This window comes from Terrapene carolina, unplaced genomic scaffold (genome assembly GCF_002925995.2).
Source record: "Terrapene carolina triunguis isolate 2854851 unplaced genomic scaffold, T_m_triunguis-2.0 Scaffold69, whole genome shotgun sequence".
In the NCBI taxonomy this organism is placed as follows: Eukaryota; Metazoa; Chordata; order Testudines; family Emydidae; genus Terrapene; species Terrapene triunguis.
The window spans coordinates 17,871,266-17,893,072 of NW_020664420.1; the positions used below are offsets into that span (position 1 = coordinate 17,871,266).

Genomic DNA, 21,807 nt, shown 5'->3' on the forward strand with positions numbered 1-21,807 from the left:
AAAAAAAAAAAAAAAAAAAAAAAAAAAAAAAAAGGCACAGTATAGTACTGTGTTAAACGTAAACTACTAAAAAAAATAAAGGGAAAGTTTTAAAAGAAGATTTGACCAGGTAAGGAAACTATTTCTCTGCTTATATCGTTTAAAGATGGTTAAAAGCAGTATTTTTCTTCTGCATAGTAAAGTTACAAAGCTGTATTAAGTTAATGTTCAGTTGTAAACTTTTGAAAGAACTCATAACTCTGAGGTTCTACTGTAGTAATGAAGGCGTGGCAGCACACATTTCAGCACAGGCTAGCTGCCCCAGTACAAGCCCATCAAGAACTCTGGGTATGTACTTGGGTTGTTAGCATGCAGTGAAGTCCTTGCTGCCATGTCTTCACTATTAACCATGCTAGCTAGATTAAAGAACTATTCACAGTACAATCTAAGTAAAGAGCTTTTTTAACTGTTCGTATACCCTTTTAAAATAAATCAATCAAAAATCCTAGATTGCTTTTAGACTCCAGTAGAGCTTTCATACATAAGAACATAAGAATGGCCATACTGGGTCAGACCAAAGGTCCATCCAGCCCAGTATCCTGTCTTCCAACAGTGGCCAATGCCAGGTACCCCAGAGGGAGTGAACCTAACAGGTAATGATCAAGTGACCTCTCTCCTGCCATCCATCTCCACCCTCTGACAAACAGAGGCTAGGGACACCATTCCTTACCCATCCTGTCTAATAGCCATTAATGGACTTAACCTCCATGAATTTATCTAGTTCTCTTTTAAACCCTGTTATAGTCCTAGCCTTCACAACCTCCTCAGGCAAGGAGTTCCACAGGTTGACTGTGTGCTGTGTGAAGAACTTCCTTTTATTTGTTTTAAACCTGCTGCCTATTAATTTCATTTGGCCGGAGCGCCGGGGGGAGGGCGGCGAGCCCGGCCAGGCCCCGCCGCGCCGCCCCCCTCCAGGCGCCGCCCCAAGCACATGCTTGGTGGGCTGGTGCCTGGAGCCGGCCCTGATAGTTGGGGTTATTTTTTCCAATGTGCATTACTTTACATTTATCCACATTAAATTTCATTTGCCATTTTGTTGCCCAATCACTTAGTTTTGTGAGATCTTTTTGAAATACTTCAGAGTCTGCCTTGGTCTTAACTATCTTGAGCAGTTTAGTATATTTGGAAACTTTGCCACCTCACTTTTTACCCCTTTCTCCAGATCATTTATGAATAAATTGAATAGGATTGGTCCTAGGACTGACCCTTGGGGAACACCATTAGTTACCCCTCTCCATTCTGAACATTTACCATTTATTCCTACCCTTTGTTCCCTGTCTTTTAACCAGTTCTCAATCCATGAAAGGATCTTCCCTCTTATCACATGACAACTTAATTTACGTAAGAGCCTTTGGTGAGGGACCTTGTCAAAGGCTTTCTGGAAATCTAAGTACACTATGTCCACTGGATCCCGCTTGTCCACATGTTTGTTGACCCCTTCAAAGAACTTTAATAGATTAGTAAGACATGATTTCCCTTTACAGAAACCATGTTGACTTTTGCCCAACAAATTATGTTCTTCTATGTGTCTGACAATTTTATTCTTTACGATTGTTTCAACTAATTTGCCTGGTACTGACATTAGACTTACCGGTCTGTAATTGCCGGGATCACCTCTAGAGCCCTTTTTAAATACTGGCGTTACATTAGCTATCTTCCAGTCATTGGGTACAGAAGCCGATTTAAAGGACAGGTTACAAACCATAGTTAGTAGTTCCGCAATTTCACATTTGAGTTCTTTCAGAACTCTTGGGTGAATGCCATCTGGTCCCGGTGACTTGTTACTGTTAAGTTTATCAATTAATTCCAAAACCTCCTCTAGTGACACTTCAATCTGTGACAATTCATCAGATTTGTCACCTACAAAAGCCGTCTCAGGTTCAGGGCCGCCCGAGGGGAGCGGGGGGGGAAAAGTGGGGCAATTGGCCCCAGGCCCCGGGCCCCGGCCCGGCGGTGATCCGGGTCTTCGGCAGCATTTCGGCGGCGGTGGGCCCTTCAGTGCTGCCGAAGACGCGGAGCAACTGAAGGGTCCACCGCCGCCAAAATGCTGCCGAAGACCCGGACCGCCGCCGGGTGAGTACAAGCGCCGCAGGCAGGGCCGGAATCGGGCCCCGCTCCCCTAAGAGGGCCCCACAACATGCCGAAGGAGCTGCCGCCGAAGCCCCGCCACTGTCTTCGGCGGCAGCTCAATCATTGCCGCTGTCTTCGGCGGCATTTCGGCGGAGGGTCCTTCCTCCGCGGCAGCGATTGAGCTGCCGCCGAAGACAGCAGTGGGACTTCGGCGGCAGCTCCTTTGAATTGGGCCCCGCGGTGCCTAAAGCCGGCCCTGGCCGCAGCTCCCCCGCTTTGCCCCAGGCCCCCTGAATCCTCTGGGCGGCCCTGCTCAGGTTTGGGAATCTCCCTAACCTAATCCTCAGCCATGAAGACTGAAGCAAAGAATTCATTTAGTTTCTCCGCAATGACTTTATCATCTTCAAGTGCTCCTTTTGTATCTCGATCGTCCAAGGGCCCTACTGGTTGTTTAGCAGGCTTCCTGCTTCTGATATACTTAAACATTTTGTTATTACCTTTTGAGTTTTTGGCTAGCTGTTCTTCAAACTCCTTTTTGGCTTTTCTTATCACATTTTTACACTTAATTTGGCAGTGTTTATGCTCCTTTCTATTTACCTCACTAGGATTTGACTTCCACTTTTTAAAAGATGCCTTTTTATCTCCCACTGCTTCTTTTACATGGTTGTTAAGCCATGGTGGCTCTTTTTTAGTTCCTTTACTGTGTTTTTTAATTTGGGATATACTTTTAAGTTGGGCCTCTATTATGGTGTCTTTGAGAAGTGTCCATGCAGCTTACAGGGATTTCACTCCAGTCACTGTACCTTTTAATTTCTGTTTAACTAACCCCCTTGTTTTTGCATAGTTCCCCTTTCTGAAGTTAAATGCCACCATGTAGGGCTGTTGAGGCGTTCTTTCCACCACAGGAATGTTAAATGTTATTATATTATGGTCACTATTTCCAAGCGGTCCTGTTATAGTTACCTCTTGGACCAGATCCTCCACTCAGGACTAAATCTAGAGTTTCCTCTCCCCTTGTGGGTTCCTGTACCAGCTGCTCCAAGAAGCAGTCATTTAAAGTATCGAGAAATTTTGTCTCTGCATTTCGTCGTGAGGTGACATGTTCCCAATCAATATGGGGATAATTGAAATCCCCCACTATTACTGAGTTCTTTATTTTGATAGCCTTTCTAATCTCCCTTAGCATTTCATCATCACTATCACTGTCCTGGTGAGGTGGTCGATAATAGATCCCTAATGTTATATTCTTATTAGAGCATGAAATTACTATCCATAGAGATTCTATGGAACATGTGGATTCACTTAAGATTTTTACTTCATTTGATTCTACATTTTCTTTCCCGTATAGTGCCACTCCCTTCCTACCCCCCACAACCTGTTCTGTCCTTCCGATATATTTTGTACCCTGGAATCATTGTGTCCCATTGACTGTTCTCATTCCACCAGGTTTCTGTGATGCCTTTTATATCAATATCCTCCTTTAACACGAGGCACTCTAATTCACCCATCTTATTATTTAGACTTCTAGCATTTGTGTACAAGCACTTTAAAAACTGGTCACTGTTTATTTGTCTGCCCTTTTCTGATGTGTCAGATTCTTTTTTATGTGAATGTTTCTTGTCTGATCTGGCCCCTACTTTATCCTCTTCCATCATCTCCTCCTGACTAAAACCTAGAGAATCTCTATCAATAGATTCTCCTCTAAGAGAAATCTCTTTCCGATCCACATTCTCCTCTGCAGCAGTCGGCTTTCCCCCATCTCTTAGTTTAAAAACTGCTCTGCAACCTTTTTAATGTTAAGTGCCATCAGTCTGCTTCCACTTTGTTTTAGGTGGAGCCCATCCCTCCTGTATAGGCTCCCCCTATCCCAAAAGTTTCCCCAGTTCCTAATAAATCTAAACCCCTCCTCTCTACACCGTCGTCTCATCCACGCATTGAGACTCTGAAGCTTTGCCTGCCTACCTGGCCCTGCGCGTGGAACTGGGAGCATTTCTGAGAATGCCACCATAGAGGTCCTGGATTTCAATCTCTTCCCTAGCTACCTAAATTTGGCCTCCAGGACCTCTCTCCTACCCTTCCCTATGTCATTGGTACCTACATGTACCACGACCACCGGCTCCTCCCCAGCACTACACATAAGTCTATCTAGATGCCTTGAGAGATCCGCAAACTTCGCACCAGGCAGGCAAGTCAGCATATGGTGTTCTCCCGGTCATCACAAACCCAGCTATCTATGTTTCTAATGATCGAATCTCCCATTACTAACACCTGCCTTTTCCTAGCAACTGAAGTTCCCTCCCCCAGAGAGGTAACCTCAGTGTGAGAGGATACCCCAACACCATCTGGAAGGAGGGTCCCAACTATGGGAAGGTTTCCCTCTGCTTCCATTGACTGCTCTACTTCCCTGGGCCTTTCATCCTCCTCAACAACGCAGGGGCTGTCTGACCAGAGGTGGGACAAATCTACAGTGTCCCGGAAAGCCTCGTCAACATACCTCTCTGCCTCCCTTAGCTCCTCCAGTTCTGCCACCCTGGCCTCCAAAGCCCGAACGCGGTCTCTAAGGGCCAGGAGCTCCTTGCACTGAATGCACACATACGCCACCCACCCACAGGGCAGGTAATCATACATGCTGCATTCAGCGCAATAAACTGGATAGGCCCCACTCTGCTGCTGGGCTTCTGCCTGCATTCTCTCCTACAGCTACCTAGATTAATGAAAGGGTTTTGTTTAAATCAAAAAGTTTTGAATATATTGAATATTTTGAATTGTTTCTTTTGAGTGTGTATCAATGAATAATTCATTATTTTTGTATTCACCATGCACATTACAACCTACTTTTAACTCTTATTCAGAGTCAGTTTTTTTCCTTATAACCTGATATAGTGGTATATATCATCACAGTGCTTACTGCAGCAAGTTGGACATTCAGGTAGTGTTTCTAATGGTCCCTTCTGGCCTTAAGATCTATGAAAATAAACTCTATGAAGTGCAAAGTAACATAGTACTTTGCAGTATGTATAATACTTTATAATAGCAAAATACCATACTACATATAGTTTTGTTTTTTTAAACATATAGGGTCGCAAACTCTAAACTTAACAATTTTTCTCGCCTGGAACCAACACTTCAACTCCTTGGTGTGCAATTTGACCAAAATGAGGCCCAAAATATCATGACTGAACAGCATGGGGCTGCAATCAAGCTTTTGTATCAACTGTATGTTGCCCTAGAAAAAAAGAAGAAGGCGGGGCTCACAGGAGTAGCCATGGAAGCAATGAGACCTGCAGCACCTGCAAAGCTCCAGGGCATTGAGAGTGAGTTGTATCGAGAGGTAGGTTAATTAAGTTTGTCATATACATCACTAGATAATCAACAGACTAAAATGCAGCACATTTACATATACCTTTTGGGTAACAAAAAAAATCCAAAAACATTCAGCTCATTTAACTCAACTTTCTGTTCGATATAGAGTACCTATCTGACGCGTCTGTGACAGATGCTTAGTTTTCCATCCCCTTCATTGATTCATAGGCAGGCCAATCAGCTTCAAGATTCTCTGTTTCCTTGCTTTGCCTCTTTCCATTTGTTGCCTACTTTCTTCCCCAGGCTTCTTTATTGCCTCAAAGGAAATAACAGCACAGGCCAGTAGTTTTACAGCAGCTGCCATCTTATTCTTCTCGGCAGTACAGTTTGCATGCTGAAATTGCGCAAAGAGCAGAAGACTGAGAAGAGGGTTAGCGGTGTAGGTCCTGCCAGAGTACACACTCCCTGATCTCATTAGTAGTGCTCTCTGAGAGCAGGCCACATGAGGGTGAGCAATTTTGAATAAGCTGTATGTTGTGAATCAAATTTATCCCTTGTTTATATGCTGTTTGGTGGCACAAAATCAGACATAGGTCTCCACTGGCAGAATGATCCTCAAGGAGAGTGGGAGCAGCCATAATATCCCTTCACCAGGAGGTTGTATGTGGATAGCACAAACCAAAAGGGAAAAGAGGTGCAGCTACAGTAACAAGGAACACCTGATTCAGCATTTCCTGCAACTGACTGAATTCATCTGTTCAAATACCATTTGCCATCCTGTAATTTACAACTCTCTACGTCAATTTCAGCAAATCCGGCAATTTTTCTGAAAAAAATAAAAAAAAAAATTCCTGTATATCTAGCTGTTGTTCTGCGAACATCAGTATATGGGAAGTGCCTATTCAAAAGTATTTTCTTAAATGTCCCTTTAGGACAGTTTTGAGTTTTGGAGGTACAGTAGTTTAATGTTTAAGTGGTTAAATGTAATGTTTGTGTTACTGTTTAACTGGTTAAATCTAATGTTTGTGTTACTGTTTCTAACTCTGAGATATCTTGAAACATTATTTCATCATAGCGTCTTAGAAACCTAATGCCACGGCAGACTGACTTGAGACTGCAGCAGGTTTCAGAGCATTTTGAAATGAAATCTAAGCACATGGAAAATAAAATAGCTCGTATACAGTTTGCAGAACAACAGAAAGTTCAAAAAATCCAGGAGGAGCAAAGAGCCCAAGACATTGAAAAGGTGAAAAGCCAATTTATTTTTTCATACCAAGAATCCAATCCTGCAGATGTTTACTTATGTAAGCTTTAAGTGTTTTATTAGTCCTGTTGAAGCCATTAATTCCCTTTATATTGCTCCACACATACATATTGATGGAAAAGCAGAAAAAAGTGTAACACTCTTGACAAACATAAAGATGTGGCTGTGTAACCAATAGTATTTTATAAATCACTTAAAATATTAATATTTACATACATCAGGACAATAAAGTGTTTGGTGTATTTGTATATTGCCATGACAGAAGTGAATTGTTAGGAATAAGGATAAAGGGCAAATGCCACAATCACATGAAAAGTTGTAATATCCAAATATGACACACAACGTGAAGAGTCTTACTATGATTATAAAGTGGGTCTTATCAGTATAAGAAAAATAAGAAAAGAAAGTAAACTATCCTTACCCATCTAAATATTCTTCGCCAAAATATGTAAATGACATTTAAAATACCTTTAAAATAAAAACACGCTTCTCTTATCTTTGATATAATGCTCCCTTTTGGGGTTGACTTTTTTGTTTAATCTCAGGAGGTAAATTGCTTTTTCCACCCAACCTCAAACTCTTACCCAGGTATACCTAATCTACTGTAGTCTGCTTGATGGTGACACTTTGGTATCTTTCCCACCTCCTGACCCACTGGTGCAGCTTCACCTCTTTCCTGCTTTATATTCACAATTGATGGCCAAAAGCTTGGATCTGAAGATAGCTTCAACAATTGATCAAAAAGGCACCAGAGAATTGATGCTTGACTGTATTTGAAATGCTACTCAGAGATGTCACTTGGGTTACTTGTTGCTTCTAAAGAGGAAAAAAAGTAAATTTTAGAAGAGAATAGGAAGCCTTTCAACGTACTGTTTTCCCTCAATTCAGAGCAGCACTTCAATATCATTGGGGGATGCAGTTCTTCAGTCCTTTATCAATCAATTGTTGAATGAGGAGTATTAATTTCAGATTCAGCTTTTATTATTTTATCCAATTTAATGTTAAAAGCCTTTTGAGAGAGAGGACTAAGGATGGTGGAAGGGGAAAGTAGAAGAGACAAAACAACCTGCAAAAAAGCAGAGGAGACATAGGAAAAATGGTGAGGGTCCGTGCAACTTTCCCTCAGAGAAAGAAGAGAAATGAAAAAAGGGAAATGTAAACACATGCAATTGTCAGTGAAACAAGAAAGTCTTTAATTATTATATTACCAGTTTTTAATTTTAAAAATATACATATTACAAATTTTGATTATTAAAAAATCCTCCATCTGACAGATCAGTAATCATGTTTTGTGGAGGCACACTGGTATTATCTGTAATGGAGTTGAGTAAATAAAAGTAGTGTGACACTGAGGTCTATCCCTCTCTTCTGTGGTGGCACAAAATGGGGAAGGGCCACAGAGTAGTGCACCCTCAGAGTGGTGGGGAGGGAAGACTTGTGGCTGTGAGCACTTGGGAGTGCGGGGTTGGCAGTGCTACAAGCTGCTGGGGGTGCCTATCTGCACAAGGAGGGGATGAGGTGAAGACCCTGATCCCAGTACACCAGTAAAGCTGCATAATGAGAGTCCTCGATGCATCTTTGGAGGAATGTACCAAGGGACATTTCTTTGTGTACTATTCTCCACCGCTACCAGCCCCAGGAGGCATTATGCATTGTGAAGACATACACCTTCTGATACTGCTGTGTGAATAGTATACCTCCCTCTCCCAACATGGACCAACCACATGCGAAGCCATAGTGTGCTAGGATGTTGCTATGACTGTTGATCAGTTAGAAAGTTAGTTTACAAGATCAGTTTTTGGCCCAAAGAAATGATTGTTTCACATGCATATAGGGGACCGACAAATCAGGAGAACTCAAAATACAGTCATTAAGACTTAATTATACACAACATATAGAGATGGGCTTCTTGATTTCATTTTTTTAAATTTTCTACTTTTTAAAAAATGGTTTAATCATAAGTTTTTATAGCACTATATGCAAGATTGGAACTTGTTTGTTCAAGTACTTTCTGCTTATAAGAATTATTCTGTGGGTGAATTACAATACTTGTATAGTATATTTTACATACATTCAAGTAACTGAACAGATTTATACTGGATGTTCAGCATCGTAAAGGAAGAAGGAGACAAAATGAAATAATGGCCAGGATTCAAGCAGCTATTATACAGATTCCAAAACCACCACTAAACCGTACCTTGAAAGCTATGGAAGCCCAAAAATTGTTAAAAAAGAAAAAAGAAGCAGAGGTAAGTGTTAACTTTATTACTTTAAGTTTTAGTAACACTAAATTTTGCAAAGCAAGCAAACTCAGTAGAAATCTACTGTTAGGGATTATATGCATACCAAATGGCACTGTTGATTTAACTGATTTCAACAATTACATCAGCATAAAACTGGCCTAATGCAGTAGTGAGTCTGGCCCAGTAACCTCTAAGGGCTTGAACCTGCCTACTTTACTTAGGGAAATCTCCCATTGACATCAATGAGAGTTCTTCCAGAGTAAGTAGTACAGAACCAGGCCTTAAATTAATCCTTGGTAATATTTTAGGATCCACTCTAGCCACATTGAAGTCAGTGGAAAAATTCCTGTCGACTTTAATGGAAATTGTATCAAGCCCTTAGTCATTTCCTTATGATTTGTGACTGTTGTACTTCTGCATTGTAATTTATTAACTCTTTTACAATATGCTATATAAAAGTGCCATTGACAACAAAAACACTAGTAAGATTTAAAACTGGTAGCTGTCTCATATCAAAGCAAGGAAGACTGAAGGTACTTTTGCTGGATTCTCTTATGTTACACTACTGTATGTAATACATTTAAAGCTTTTTGGAGAATGCTTCCCATTTAGAAATTTGGATCATGTTGTACTTAGAACTAAGTGGGCCAAATTTTACCCTGACTCACATTCTGTACAACCAGATCTAGTTGAGAACTTTGAAGGTGGGCGGAGAGGGGGGAAGAGAGATAATTTAGTTAGTCCAATTCTCTTTTGGAATTTACCAAATGAGTTGGGTTACACAGGGTGTAAAATAAGACAAAATTTGGGCTACTGAATCCAAATTACAACATACTTGGCAAAGAACAGTATACTTAAAAAACCCTGAATGAATTCTTCACAGGGCTTGAACTGACTTTACTCAGTAGTCTAGCAAATCATATTGTGCAGAATGGAAGACTGCAAAGCTCCATATGCTGTCTTTACAATGGGTTGACTTGTATGTAGGAAGGGGGGGGGGCGGCCGGAGCCCCGGGGGGAGGGCAGCGAGCCCCGGCGGGGGCTCCGCTCTCCCCCCAGCGGCCGGGGGGAGGGCGGCCAGAGAGCCGGGGGGAGGGCGGCGAGCCCTGCTGTGGCCCCGCTCTCCCCGGGGGCGGAGCGCCGCGCCGCCGCCCCCCTCCAGGTGCCGCCCCAAGCACCAGCTTGGGTGCCTGGTGCCTGGAGCCGGCCCTGGTTACAGTACAAATACAAATGGTTAATAGTTGAATCCATCTTTTGTGGTTTTAGGGAAGGTAAGACAATTGAAATGTCTGTGCTGTTTCTCTAGGATGTATACATGGAAATTAAGAAGTTTGAGAAGTTTATGAGGAAAGAGAGCCCTACTTCTAGTAGCACCCAAGTCACTGACAGGTAATGTTTCCACCAAGTTAACATCAATGAAACTGTAGCCACTGGGGGGAAAAAAAGAAATATCCAATAGTTTTGTGGTTCTATTAATGAAACTGTTCACCCCCTATATCAACTGCTTTCATTTTTATTTTAAAGTATACCTCATTTTCTACTTTTAAATTTTGCAGTCAGACAAAGAGACATTAATATCCCTAAAGAGCCTTTCTCAGTTGCTTAGAACTTTCTCAAACTTTCTCCTTTTTAGGCTCGTGTTTTCCAGGTCTTGTCTCAATGAATGTTTGGAAAGTTTGAGTACATTTTTTTTTTAAAAAGTAGCCCACATTTTTTCTCTCAAACAGCTTTAGAGTAGAAACTTAATGTTTGTACAGAAGTAATCTGTAAATTTGACATGTGCCTTCCCATGATACTGTGATAATCTATTTTGTTTTGGCCAACTGTTAAGAGTTTAAAATATCATATACATCATGTATTCACACTGACTTTAAAAAAAAGTAGTTGTATTAACAATCTTACAATGTCCTGTTGTCACTGTGCATTATGTGTGAAGATGCATAAAGACTGAGATCTTTCACTGTGTACATTGAAGCCTCAATCCTGCACAGACTTACGCGCACACTTACTTACTTGAAGCTGATGTAAAGTTAAGTGAATGCATTAGTCTGTGGACAATTGGGGCTTGAATGAGGTAGGGCTACTTATGAGTGTACATGAACTCTTGCCTCACTGAAGTTCTGATCCTGCAAACACTTAAGCATGTGTTTAACTTTGCAAATGTGAGTAGTCCCATTGAAGTCAATGAGACTGCTCACATGCATTAGGTTACAGGGATGAGTTCAGCTAATTTATCCCATTAGTTCCCCCTGTTTTCTTGGGCGAAGAATTCCTTAAACGTGATAGATTAAGATTCATGTTTCCAGATTTCATACTTATGTGATATTTTATGCGCATGAGTATCCCATTTTTAATTTTTAGTTGATTTTTCCAAAACTTATATTTTTCACTGGAGAACTTTTTGCGTAATTAAGACAGAGGAGAGCTGTTTCAGGCTATCTAATTCTTGATTTTAATCACTGTATTTTGCACTAGTCATCTGAAGATGTTTTTCAACATGAACTTCTTCCTCTAATTTGGCCATGCAAGGAGCTTCCAATTTCATATTGCTAGAACCTTAATGCCTGCGTAAAATAGCTATAGAAGCAGGTGCTCAGATATTGCCATGATGAGCACAAGTACAAGAACCTATGTAGAATAGAACAGAATAAAATAGAAACAGCAGATGATTTGTCTGGTTGAGAAACTGTTTGTAATGGGCATCAAGAAGCCCTGGAAGAAAGACACCTGCTGTTGGTATGCCTCACCTGTGCTTTAGCAGGAGACTGAAAATAATATAAAGTGGCTTCAAGAGCCACTCAGTGCCTTTTTGCTTGGGATGCTTACATTTTTCTGGTATGGGTTTTAGATTGAGGAAACATAAAATACCTCTCAAACACATAACACACCACTTGAACAGCTATACGATAAAACCAACATAAATTAAAGCTGCACTGTATATATTAAGCAGAATATTTTCTCTTTTAATTAATTCCACTCCCAACCCACTAAAGATATAGGCACTCTGCCTATTTTAAAAAAGCACACAGACTGACAAAAACAACATACTGGTTTCAAAGAGATGATAAAAGCTCGTTCCCCAAAGTCAGAACTTAGGGGCAACTGGCCCATCAGGGAGGAGGCAGCAGCAGTCAGTTTCAGGGCAGCAAAGATCTTTGTCTTTTGCCTTGATATTATAGCTGGTGACCAGAGTGGAAGGGGCAGAGCAGGGAGGCAGCAACTTTATCACTGTAAAACAGTATGTAATCTTCAAGTGATTAATCCACAAGGATTCCACTCGATGTTCATGCATCCCAGGCACACAAGACCAGGTTCTTTTGGCCAGCAGGGTCTGTTGGGGCCATGCCTGCTCCCTCCGTGCCCTCGCCCCGGAGGTCATGAAGAACTGAGTGTCCCAACCGTCCATCAGTTCCTTTTTAGCATTTGTGGGAGCAAGATGGAACCCCTGCAGTGCGCACCTGCTTCTCTGCACATTGTGTGAATTTAAGGTTAATTGTTAGTCTTGCTGCCCATTGGCAACAGAAATAATAATAATAATAAAAAATCTTATTGTAGTCAGGTTTTGCTTTTCAGCTAGAATCACCCTGTATTCGTGTCAAGTATCAGGGGGTAGCTGTGTTAGTCTGTATCCACAAAAACAACAAGGAGTCCGGTGGCACCTTAAAGACTAACAGATTTACTTGGGCATAAGCTTTCGTGGGTAAAAACCCGCACTTCTTCAGATGCCTCATTCATGCACCTGTATTCGTGGGCACTAGCAAAATGGCAGAAGCAAAATCTCTGGGGTTTAAGACCTGTGTCTGATGTGAAGCTTCAGTGCCACTTAACAATAGACACTCTAGGTGCCTATTTTGTTTGAGAGGGATGTATTTAGGGTGACCAGATGTCCCGATTTTATAGGGACAGTCCTGATTTTGGGGTCTTTTTCTTATATAGGTTCCTATTACCCCCCACCCCCTGTCCCGATTTTTCACACTTGCTCTCTGGTCACCCTAGACGTATTCCTGAATAATGCACCATATATCACTTCTTCTCTAAACAGACTCAAAAAGTGAGCGAAGTCTTCCTAAAATTGTTCCTTTTGGTGTGCTATATGTAAGCCTCCTTGGACACCAAAAGGAGGGAGGCAGCTCGACCTCAGTCAGTCTTTCTCCATGAGCCCTGGTTGAGTCAAGATTCTACCCAAAGCTAAACTGACCAAGAGGCCCCAGTCATCTGCCTCCTTCTTGCTTCAGTGACCTCTGATAGGGTAGGAAGAAACACTACTCCTGAGCTGAGCTGAAGAATAGGTCACCTTCTGAGTTGAGGCACAAGACTTAGAAGTCTTAGTAGTCTCAGGCTCAATAGTGCAGGAGCAGAAAATAGGCTGAGATGGTCCCTCTAGCACCCCAGTACTGACTGTTAAGAGTGCTGGCAGTACCCACTAAACCTGCAGGCCCTATCTCTCTCAGTACAAATTCTATGGTACTGTACAGGCAACCTTGGAAGCATGTTCCTCAGTGTCCAGTGTATCAATACCTACTATGTTGGTATCCAGGGCACATATGGTATGAATGATTTATTTTTGGGCCCAGTAACAGAGTCTACTTTCCTTGAAAGGTTTAAGGTGGTGAGAACTAAGCCCACTAGCCACAGAAAGTTAAGGAGGTATCTTTGGTACCAATTCACCCCCTACCAGTTAAGGAAAGCACAACAGAGCCAGGGGAGCTCCTGACAGGATGGCCCCTCCCTCATGTAGTCCTTTTCTTTGCACCCAGTGGGGTATAATAGAAAGTGCTCCCCTTCCCACCCTACTCTTCTTCCTTAGATAGCACGATGGAAATCAGGAAGAGTCTCTGGAGAGGTATCTGTCTATGGTCGGAAACAACTTAGGTTTCACAGGGAACATCCTTCTTGGTATTTCTCCCCCGCTGTCAGTCCCTCGCCCTAGTACTCATATCTTATCAGCCTTATTCCTCCTGGCAGAGACTTTAGCTATACAAGCCCTGTGGTCCTACTACACTGCGCTTTAGGAAAGGGCCTGTGAAGATGGGTCCTCTAGGCCTGCCTAGAGGGGCTAAATGGAAGCAGCCAATCGGAGCCCAGCAGGCTCAGATCAGAAGTGGTGCAGGCGAAACCTCACAAACCCTTGGACATCATGTACCCCTGTATACCTGGCAGGCTCACCATGCCTGTAAACAAAGGATGGTTGGAACCTCAAAAGACCTGTAGCACACACCAGCATCCATTTGGCCACATTCAAGTGAGCTGACAGGATGTACCAAGTCCACTAGATCTCAGGCAGCCTCTGCTGCCTGTTTGAAGAATGTCCTTAATTCTGAAATCTGTAGGGCAGCTAATGGACACTACATTTACAAGATACTACTGTTTGGTAGACTCTTTGAGACTGATCCTCTTTGGTAGGGCTGTCATGCAGTCACTATTTAAGTAAGTCCCCTACTACCCACCTCCAAGTAGACAACTGCTTGTTAGTCACCAAGAGTGGAATCCATGTGGACAATCACTCGAAGAAAAAAGAATGGTTACTAGCCTTACAGTAAATGGTGGTTCTTTGAGATGTGTTTTCCATTTTGATTCCATGACCCACCCTCCTTCCCCAATCCTGTGTAGTCCTAATCCTCTGGGATTCTTTACTGGCCAGGGAATGGTTGGGCCTGCTAAGCCCTCAAATGGGGGACACAAGGACATTTAAGGTACAGGTGTGGACCTAACTGACACTGGTGGCCAAAATAATCCAAACTCATGTGCATGTGGTTCATGTGCACCAAGAGTGGAATCCACATTGACAACACCTCTCGAAGTAGCCATTCTTTTGATGTTCAACATGTATTTTCTTAGCAATGTACAGGACACCTTGCAGATACAGGAGTTAGACACAACAGCTCCAGACACCACAGCCCAGACAACTACTGAATTGTTGAGCACTTATTCAGATGATGAATATATAAGAAAAATTCAAAAACGTCTAGAGGAAGACAGTTTTGCCCGGGAGCAACGAGAAAAGAGACGACGGAAGATGTTAATGGAACAGCTAATAGCCCACGAAGCACAAGAGGTGAGGTATTTATGCCAATATGCTGTATCGCATGCAGAATTACCACTTTGCAAGTATCTAAATGGCAAAATAAAACAACAAATTGATGTTTAATTGCACCCTAACAGCAGTCTTTAGCTATCAGATTTTTTTTTTCCAGAATTACAGAAAGAGCTGGACTTTTTATAATTCAAAAGCTAGAGGTGTCATTCTTATCTCACATTTCTCTTACATGATGGTAGCAGTAAGGGTGATTTACTGCAGCAGTCCTAAGAGGCAAATGTTTTTCTATGGCATGTAATCATGTTGGGGAAGCTGGGAATATCGAATGGGAAGTCGCTGGTGTGCTGGAACTTTGCATGTTTGATCTCAGCCCTCAGGTGACATAACTGTTTTTGGAGTGTTTGAACAAACTATGTTCAGATGTTTTTATTAGGTAAATGGAGAAAAATTGTATCTATAAATATGTAGAGAGAAATAATAATACCAGCTCCTCAACTTGTGAAAGCTGTCATAGTTCAATTTAAGTCAATGAAGCTAAGATGTTTTACACCAGCTGAAGATCTGGCCCCAAAAATTTTTTTCCCAAAAAATGGTTGAACTTAAAAACTTCAAACTTTATACATAGCTAGCTCTCAAGGAGGCGTAGTCACTTGGTAAATTTAAAACAGATAATAATGAAGTTAAATGATTAAAATCTTCCTTTTGTGCATTCAGGAAAAGTTGTTAAATATTTAGAGCTAGATTGTGACTTTCTAAAGTGGCTGTGCAGGGAAGTAGGGGGAGGCAAGGATTCCCCAAACCTCTTGTATGGCTGCATTAGAGTTACCCAGATCTTAGATCTGGGCAGTGCTTAATTTGTAATGAAGGAGGTGCTGGGGCTCAAGCAATTTTTTTACTTTCATAATCAATGTGGCAACCCCAGAGGTGCCAGGGCTATGAACTGCCAAGCCTACAGGTGCCGAGGCTCAGCCCTGGCAAGTCCCTGCACAAATTAAGCATAAGATCTAGGTGCTGGTAAGGGGTAGGGAGCAGACAAAGATGGCTGGCTTTGTGGAGGGGAATGCTGTGTCTCAAAATGGGTTTTGCAGTTACTTCCCTTAATCCCCACAACCCCCTCAGGTTTATTTAGCCTCAGAGTTGGGGTGAGTTTGTTGTCCTTAGTGTGTATGTTTGTGGTGTGTTTGCTGCTTGACCGAAGTATATAGCATGGTCTCTTTGTTTGGGGGACTTTGTGCTGAGCTAGAGGCCTGCTGGGCAAGGCTGAGAGCTTCTTTGATTCCCATGCCCTTTAGTACCCATCAACCCTTAACCAGGGGCAGGGCTACATAGGGAGAACAGAGGTTTAAAAAGCCCACTCCTAAGTGACCAGAGGAGCTAGCGACCAGGAGCAGCTAACCGGGGAGTTTTGCGAAGGAGTTTAGAGTGGGGATGGGGGGGCTAGATACACTTCATTAATATTCTTTAAACTTAAGGCAATAAACACTCCCTATAAAAACAAAACAACAATAAAGGAAAGAGCTGCAGGAGTAAAAAGAGAATTCAGGCAGAAGTCCAGAAACAGAGTTTATTGTACTGAATGCAGCATGTATGATTACCTGCCTTATGGGCCGGGGGCGTACGTGTGCATTCGATGCAAGGAGCTCCTGTCCCTCAGAGACTGTGTACGGGTTTTGGAGACTAGAGTGGCTGAACTGGAGGAGCTAAGGGAGACAGAGAGGTACATAGATGAAACTTTCCAGGACACAGGAAAGTAGTCCCACCCCCAGTCTGAAGCCTCTGTGCTGTTAAGGAGGATGAAAGTCTCAGGGAAGGAAAACATCAAAGTGGAGCAGAGGGAAATGATCCCGTAGTTGGGATCCTCCTTCCAGATGATGTTGTGGTATTTTTTTGCACCGAGGATACCTCTGTGGGGGAGGGAACTCCAGTTATTAGGAAGAGATGGGTAATAATAATGGAGGATTTGATCATTAGAAACATAGATAGCTGGATTTGCAATGACCAGGAGAACCTCATGATGACTTGCCTGCCAGATGCGAAGATTGCAGATCTCTCGAGACATCTTGACAGACATACATGTAGTGCTGGGGAGGAGCCGGTGTTTGTGGTACATGTAGGTAACAATGACATAGGGAAGGATAGGAGGCCAAATTTAGGCTGCTAGGTAAGAGATTGAAGTCCAGGACCTCCATCCCATGATAGCATTCTCTGAAATGATTCCAGTTCCACACACATTATTATTGAGTCTTTTATTTTTATAGCTTCTGTAAAAATCCATTTGGGACTTTTAAAGACAGATTATTTAAAACAACCTGCAGTTGCCCGTATCAGACAGAAGCCATCTTTTTAGAAACTTTCCCTTATCTTATTAATTATTTTTTTGGAGCAAACATCCTCCCTATTTCGTTCCTCCTTTCCTTATAACTCATTACTTTCAAGGCCTTTCTTTCACTTGCTAATTATGGCCTTTCTTTACAACACATATTTCTTTCACCAAACTTAAGGTAACTTTAATTTTATAGTTTTATATTTATTCTACACTGTTGTATGGGACTAGCCACGGTGCGTGAAGTTAAGCACCTGCATAAGTCTTTGAAGAAGTAGTGCCTTTCCTGTGAAGACCTGAGTTCAGGGTTCTGTGCTTCTCCTTTCACAGTGATGACAATGTAAATAAAACAGCTTAAAACAGCATGAAGCTGTTCCATTCATCTTTAAATTAAAGATGCAGATAGAAATATAGTAATACATGAAATATGTGTAGTAATATATAGGTGTATGGAATGATACATAAATATAGAATTAATATGTTTGGCCACTGGATGCCAGTGTTGTCCCAAATAGATATAATTTTAAGCCTCTTATCATGCATTTCTCAAATGATCACCATTACAAAGCCATCTGTTATTTAAAAACCTATTTTATCTTTTCTACAGTGTCTTGTGATCCTGTGTTTTACTATGGATTTTTAGAAATGCTGCAATATAAAACTGAAGTTATGCTTTTGCCCTGTACCTTATTTTAGGTCTCTTTCACATTTAGGCTTTGGTGGGTTTTAATTCTTCCTAAACTGTGCTGCATTTTTTCCTATTAATTGTTGTGTTGAATTTGGTGCTTAAGAAAGGGAGAGGCTACAAGTGTTGATAAAAAGCAGATAAAGTAAGTAAGTGCTGTACAAGTTTCCACATAGTGGGCTTGATCCTGCACCAATTTAAGTCCATGGCAGACCCCCACTCTGACTTCAGTCCTGCAGGGTCAGGCAGTACACTTCAGTTCTGACCGGCAACAAATAGTTTTCTGATTAGGTGGAATGGAGCTAAAATAACACCACTGCACTAATTTTAAATTAAATTGTGATTATACCCAGGTCTGCAGAAATGGCAACCAACATTTCAAAGGGGAAAGTGCAATAACCAACTATGCTACTGAAACCTCGGGAAACTTGAGAGGTTACTATTTTCATATTGGGGGGGGGAGGGATAGCTCAGTGATTTGAGCATTGGCCTGCTAAACCCAGGGTTGTGAGTTCAATCCTTGAGGGGGTCACTTAGGGATCTGGGGCAAAATCAGTACTTGGTCCTGCTAGTGAAGGCAGGGGGCTGGACTCGATGACCTTTCAAGGTCCCTTCCAGTTCTAGGAGATAGGATATCTCCATTAATTCAATTCAATACATTAACCCTCCTACTCAATCTATATGCTACAAGGATTGGCACCGTTAAAATGACTACTTGAATGAAGCCTTAGTAACATAGTAAAATGGCACCTGTGTGATTTATGACTATGTATCATAGAGTGCAATCATTTCAAAATTGTGTCAAACATGAAGAAGACAAATTCATTATTGAGTGTCCTCTGTATATTTGCACTCATGGGATGCACCAGCAGGTGCAGCTCAGTGCCCGTTGGAGCTCTCATGTGTCCCTCCCACCTCTTCTCTCTGCATTTCTGTGTGTTCTGAGGGTGAGACTATAAAAGGGAACATGGTGATCATCTAGTTTGACCATCTGCATAACACAGCCTTTAGAACTTCTCTGAAACAATTCCTGTCTGAACTACAAGAAGTCTCTGAGAAAAACATCTGATCTTGATTAGATTTAAAAATTGCCTGTGATGGAGAATCTGCCATAACCCTTGGTAAATTGTTCCAATGGTTAATTACCTTCACCATTAAAATGTATGCCTTGTTAAAAGATGGTTATTCCATTCAGTTTGAAACACTTCCTCCATCCAAACCCCTCTTCCAGATTCAAGGAGACTCTCATGAAAGCTTGTTAAAATCAGAGATTCAGCCCCTTGAGCAATAGAGGAGGTTCCAAGGGAATTCAGAGGTCAAGGATTCTACTCCAGCTATTTTCTGGTATCTTCCCGGTGGGTGCTTGACCCCGCCCCCTACCCCGCCTGTTCCCACCCCTGCACCACTCTTGCCCCACCTCCATTCCACCCCTTCCCCAAAGTCCCTGCCCCACCCCGCCTTTTCCCACTCCATCCCCGCCCCTGTCCTGCCTCTTCTCCGCCTCCTCCCCTGAGCGCGCTGTGTCCCCGCTCCTCCCCCACCCTCCTGGAAAGTTCTAAGCACCGCCAAACAACTGTTAGGTGGTAGGGGGGCGGGAAGCGCTGGGAGGGACGGGGAAGAGCAGGGACACGGTGTGCTGGGTGAGGAGAAGGAGGCAAGGAGGGGGCAGTGTAGCTGCTGGTGGGTGCGGAGCACCCGCTGATTTTTCCCCAAGGATACTCCCGCCCCAGAGCACCCATGGAGTTGGCGCCTATGGAAAGATTCATCTGATATTAGATCTTACAAAGTTCAATGCTTTTATTAGACGATTCAGTTTCTGCATGTTGACTCTAGTATCCAATATACCCTCCTTTACCTCTTTAGATTAGTTTGTAGCTCTTGATCCAAAGGATGTATGCTTCCCTATCTCTATCAGACCAAGTCACTGCAGGTATCTCCCTTTCATGGTTGGACAAGAACATTTCCAAATACAAGTCCTACCCTTTGGCCTGTCTGCTGCCCCGGGTGATTTACAAAGTGCCTATCTGTGGTAGAGACTCTTTTAAGACAGCAGAGTTTTTCATTTACCCTTATTTAGATAATTGGCTCATCAAAACCTCATAAAAAGATGCCCTTTTCAAAGATATACATTACACATATTTAAGTGGTTAGACTTCTTGATAAATATGAAAAAAATCCCTTCTGCCTCCTACATAGAGAATCCCTTTTGTAGAAGCAGTTCTTGACTCTCAGGAGGGCAGAGCTTATCTGCTAGAAGACAGATAACTGAAGCTTCAGTGTTCTAAAAGGATGTTGTAATGGGGAGCACTTACCTCTTGAGCACCTCCTGTGTGCGGAACTGTAGGCCTTGTTCTACTCCTGGCACCCCCAGTAGGTTGTCAGTTTCACTTGGCAGTTCTTCAGTGGCTTGGCCCTTCAGCCATGTCACATAGTCAAAATGAACCCCTTCTGGGATAGCAAAACTGTATATCTGCTCTGACCAGGGTTTTAAGACCCAGCTCTGGGCCCTTTAAATTCAGCCCTTTGCTTTGGCTTCCAAATGAGCCTTGTCCCATTCTTGGGGTTTACACCACTTCTTCAGTGGCTGGTGTGGGAGCCCAGGCCCACCCACTACTTCAGGTTCCAACTCAGGGAGCCTATAAACAGCAGCCATGTGCCTCTCATTTCGATTAGTTGCTGCTACTTCCTTGGGCCTCCTCCTACCTGGACTCTTTATCTTCTTACCTTACCTTACCTTACCTTAGGGTTAAAGTTCTCAGGTCCTCTCTCTCCCAGCTTAAGCAAATGCAGCCAGAACCAAGCTCTGGTTATCCCTCGAGATACGTTGGCCAGAAAGGAGCACCCTTTCTTGCCCTTTGGTCCCAGTCAGGAACTGACCTGCTAAGGCCCTGCAGCGCCTTTAATCTGAGCCTGCTGGGCTCTGATTGGCTGCTTCTGTATAGATTCTCTAGGCAGGCCTAGAGGACTCACCTTTTCTGGTCCCTTCCTGAGGCACAGTATAGAAGGATCACAGGGCTTCCAGAAGGGGGCCATGAAGGGCCTGATACTCCTTGTCACAGTGCTTTATCAAAATTCTATTTGAAAAATAATATTCTATTGAGCTCTTATGGGCCTCGTGGCTTCAGCCACTTATGTCAGACCTTATGCTTCGGCAGTACATATACTAAAATTGGAATAATACAGAGAATATTAGCATGGCCCCTGAGCAAGGATGACACGCAAATTCATGAAGCGTTCAGAATGAGAACTCTGTAGCATTGGCTGGTGTTAAATTACAGACCAGGTACAAATAGTATGTTGACCAGATTGAACATCCCAGAAGAAATACTGCTATCCTTTACAAAGTGGCGTCACCATGTAAATGTTCTGAAAGGGGTATCATTCAATCCTCTTACTCACTCAGTAACAGTTACCTTTGATGCCTTCAGCAAGAGATGGGGAGCAACAGATTAGCAACTAGAGGTCACTGGAGCTCTCAAGAAAAGAGATCACTAACTTTCTAAAATTGAGAGTAATTTGTTTGGCATTCAAATCTTTTATACATGGAATCAAGAACAGAGTAGTGCCGTTCATCACAGACAATACACTGGCAGTGTACTATGTGAACAAACAGGGAGAGGCTCACTCTTTCCAGCTGTGTGAGGATGCAGTCAAGTTATGGGCTTGGTATATCCAGCACAGTGTTTATTTTGGAGCTCTACATAGATTCATAGATTCTAGGACTGGAAGGGACCTTGAGAGGTCATCGAGTCCAGTCCCCTGCCCACATGGCAGGACCAAATACTGTCTAGACCACCCCTGATAGACATTTATCTAACCTACTCTTAAATATCTCCAGAGATG

The 21,807-nt window shown here is 42.6% G+C and overlaps 1 protein-coding gene and 1 non-coding gene across 2 annotated transcripts in view; both read left to right on the top strand.

The window, feature by feature from the left end:
• Positions 1-21,807, top strand: part of SPEF2 (sperm flagellar 2) — a 101,601-nt gene that overhangs the window by 3,361 nt on the left and 76,433 nt on the right. Inside the window, exons 3-7 of the mRNA XM_026649252.1 lie at positions 5,188-5,440; positions 6,488-6,658; positions 8,785-8,925; positions 10,226-10,308; positions 14,758-14,974. Coding sequence (XP_026505037.1) covers positions 5,188-5,440; positions 6,488-6,658; positions 8,785-8,925; positions 10,226-10,308; positions 14,758-14,974 — 865 coding nt within the window. The remainder of the gene's footprint in view (positions 1-5,187; positions 5,441-6,487; positions 6,659-8,784; positions 8,926-10,225; positions 10,309-14,757; positions 14,975-21,807) is intronic.
• On the top strand, positions 21,106-21,210 carry LOC112114859. Its single transcript, XR_002908772.1, has one exon. It is a non-coding gene; the product is annotated as a U6 spliceosomal RNA (small nuclear RNA).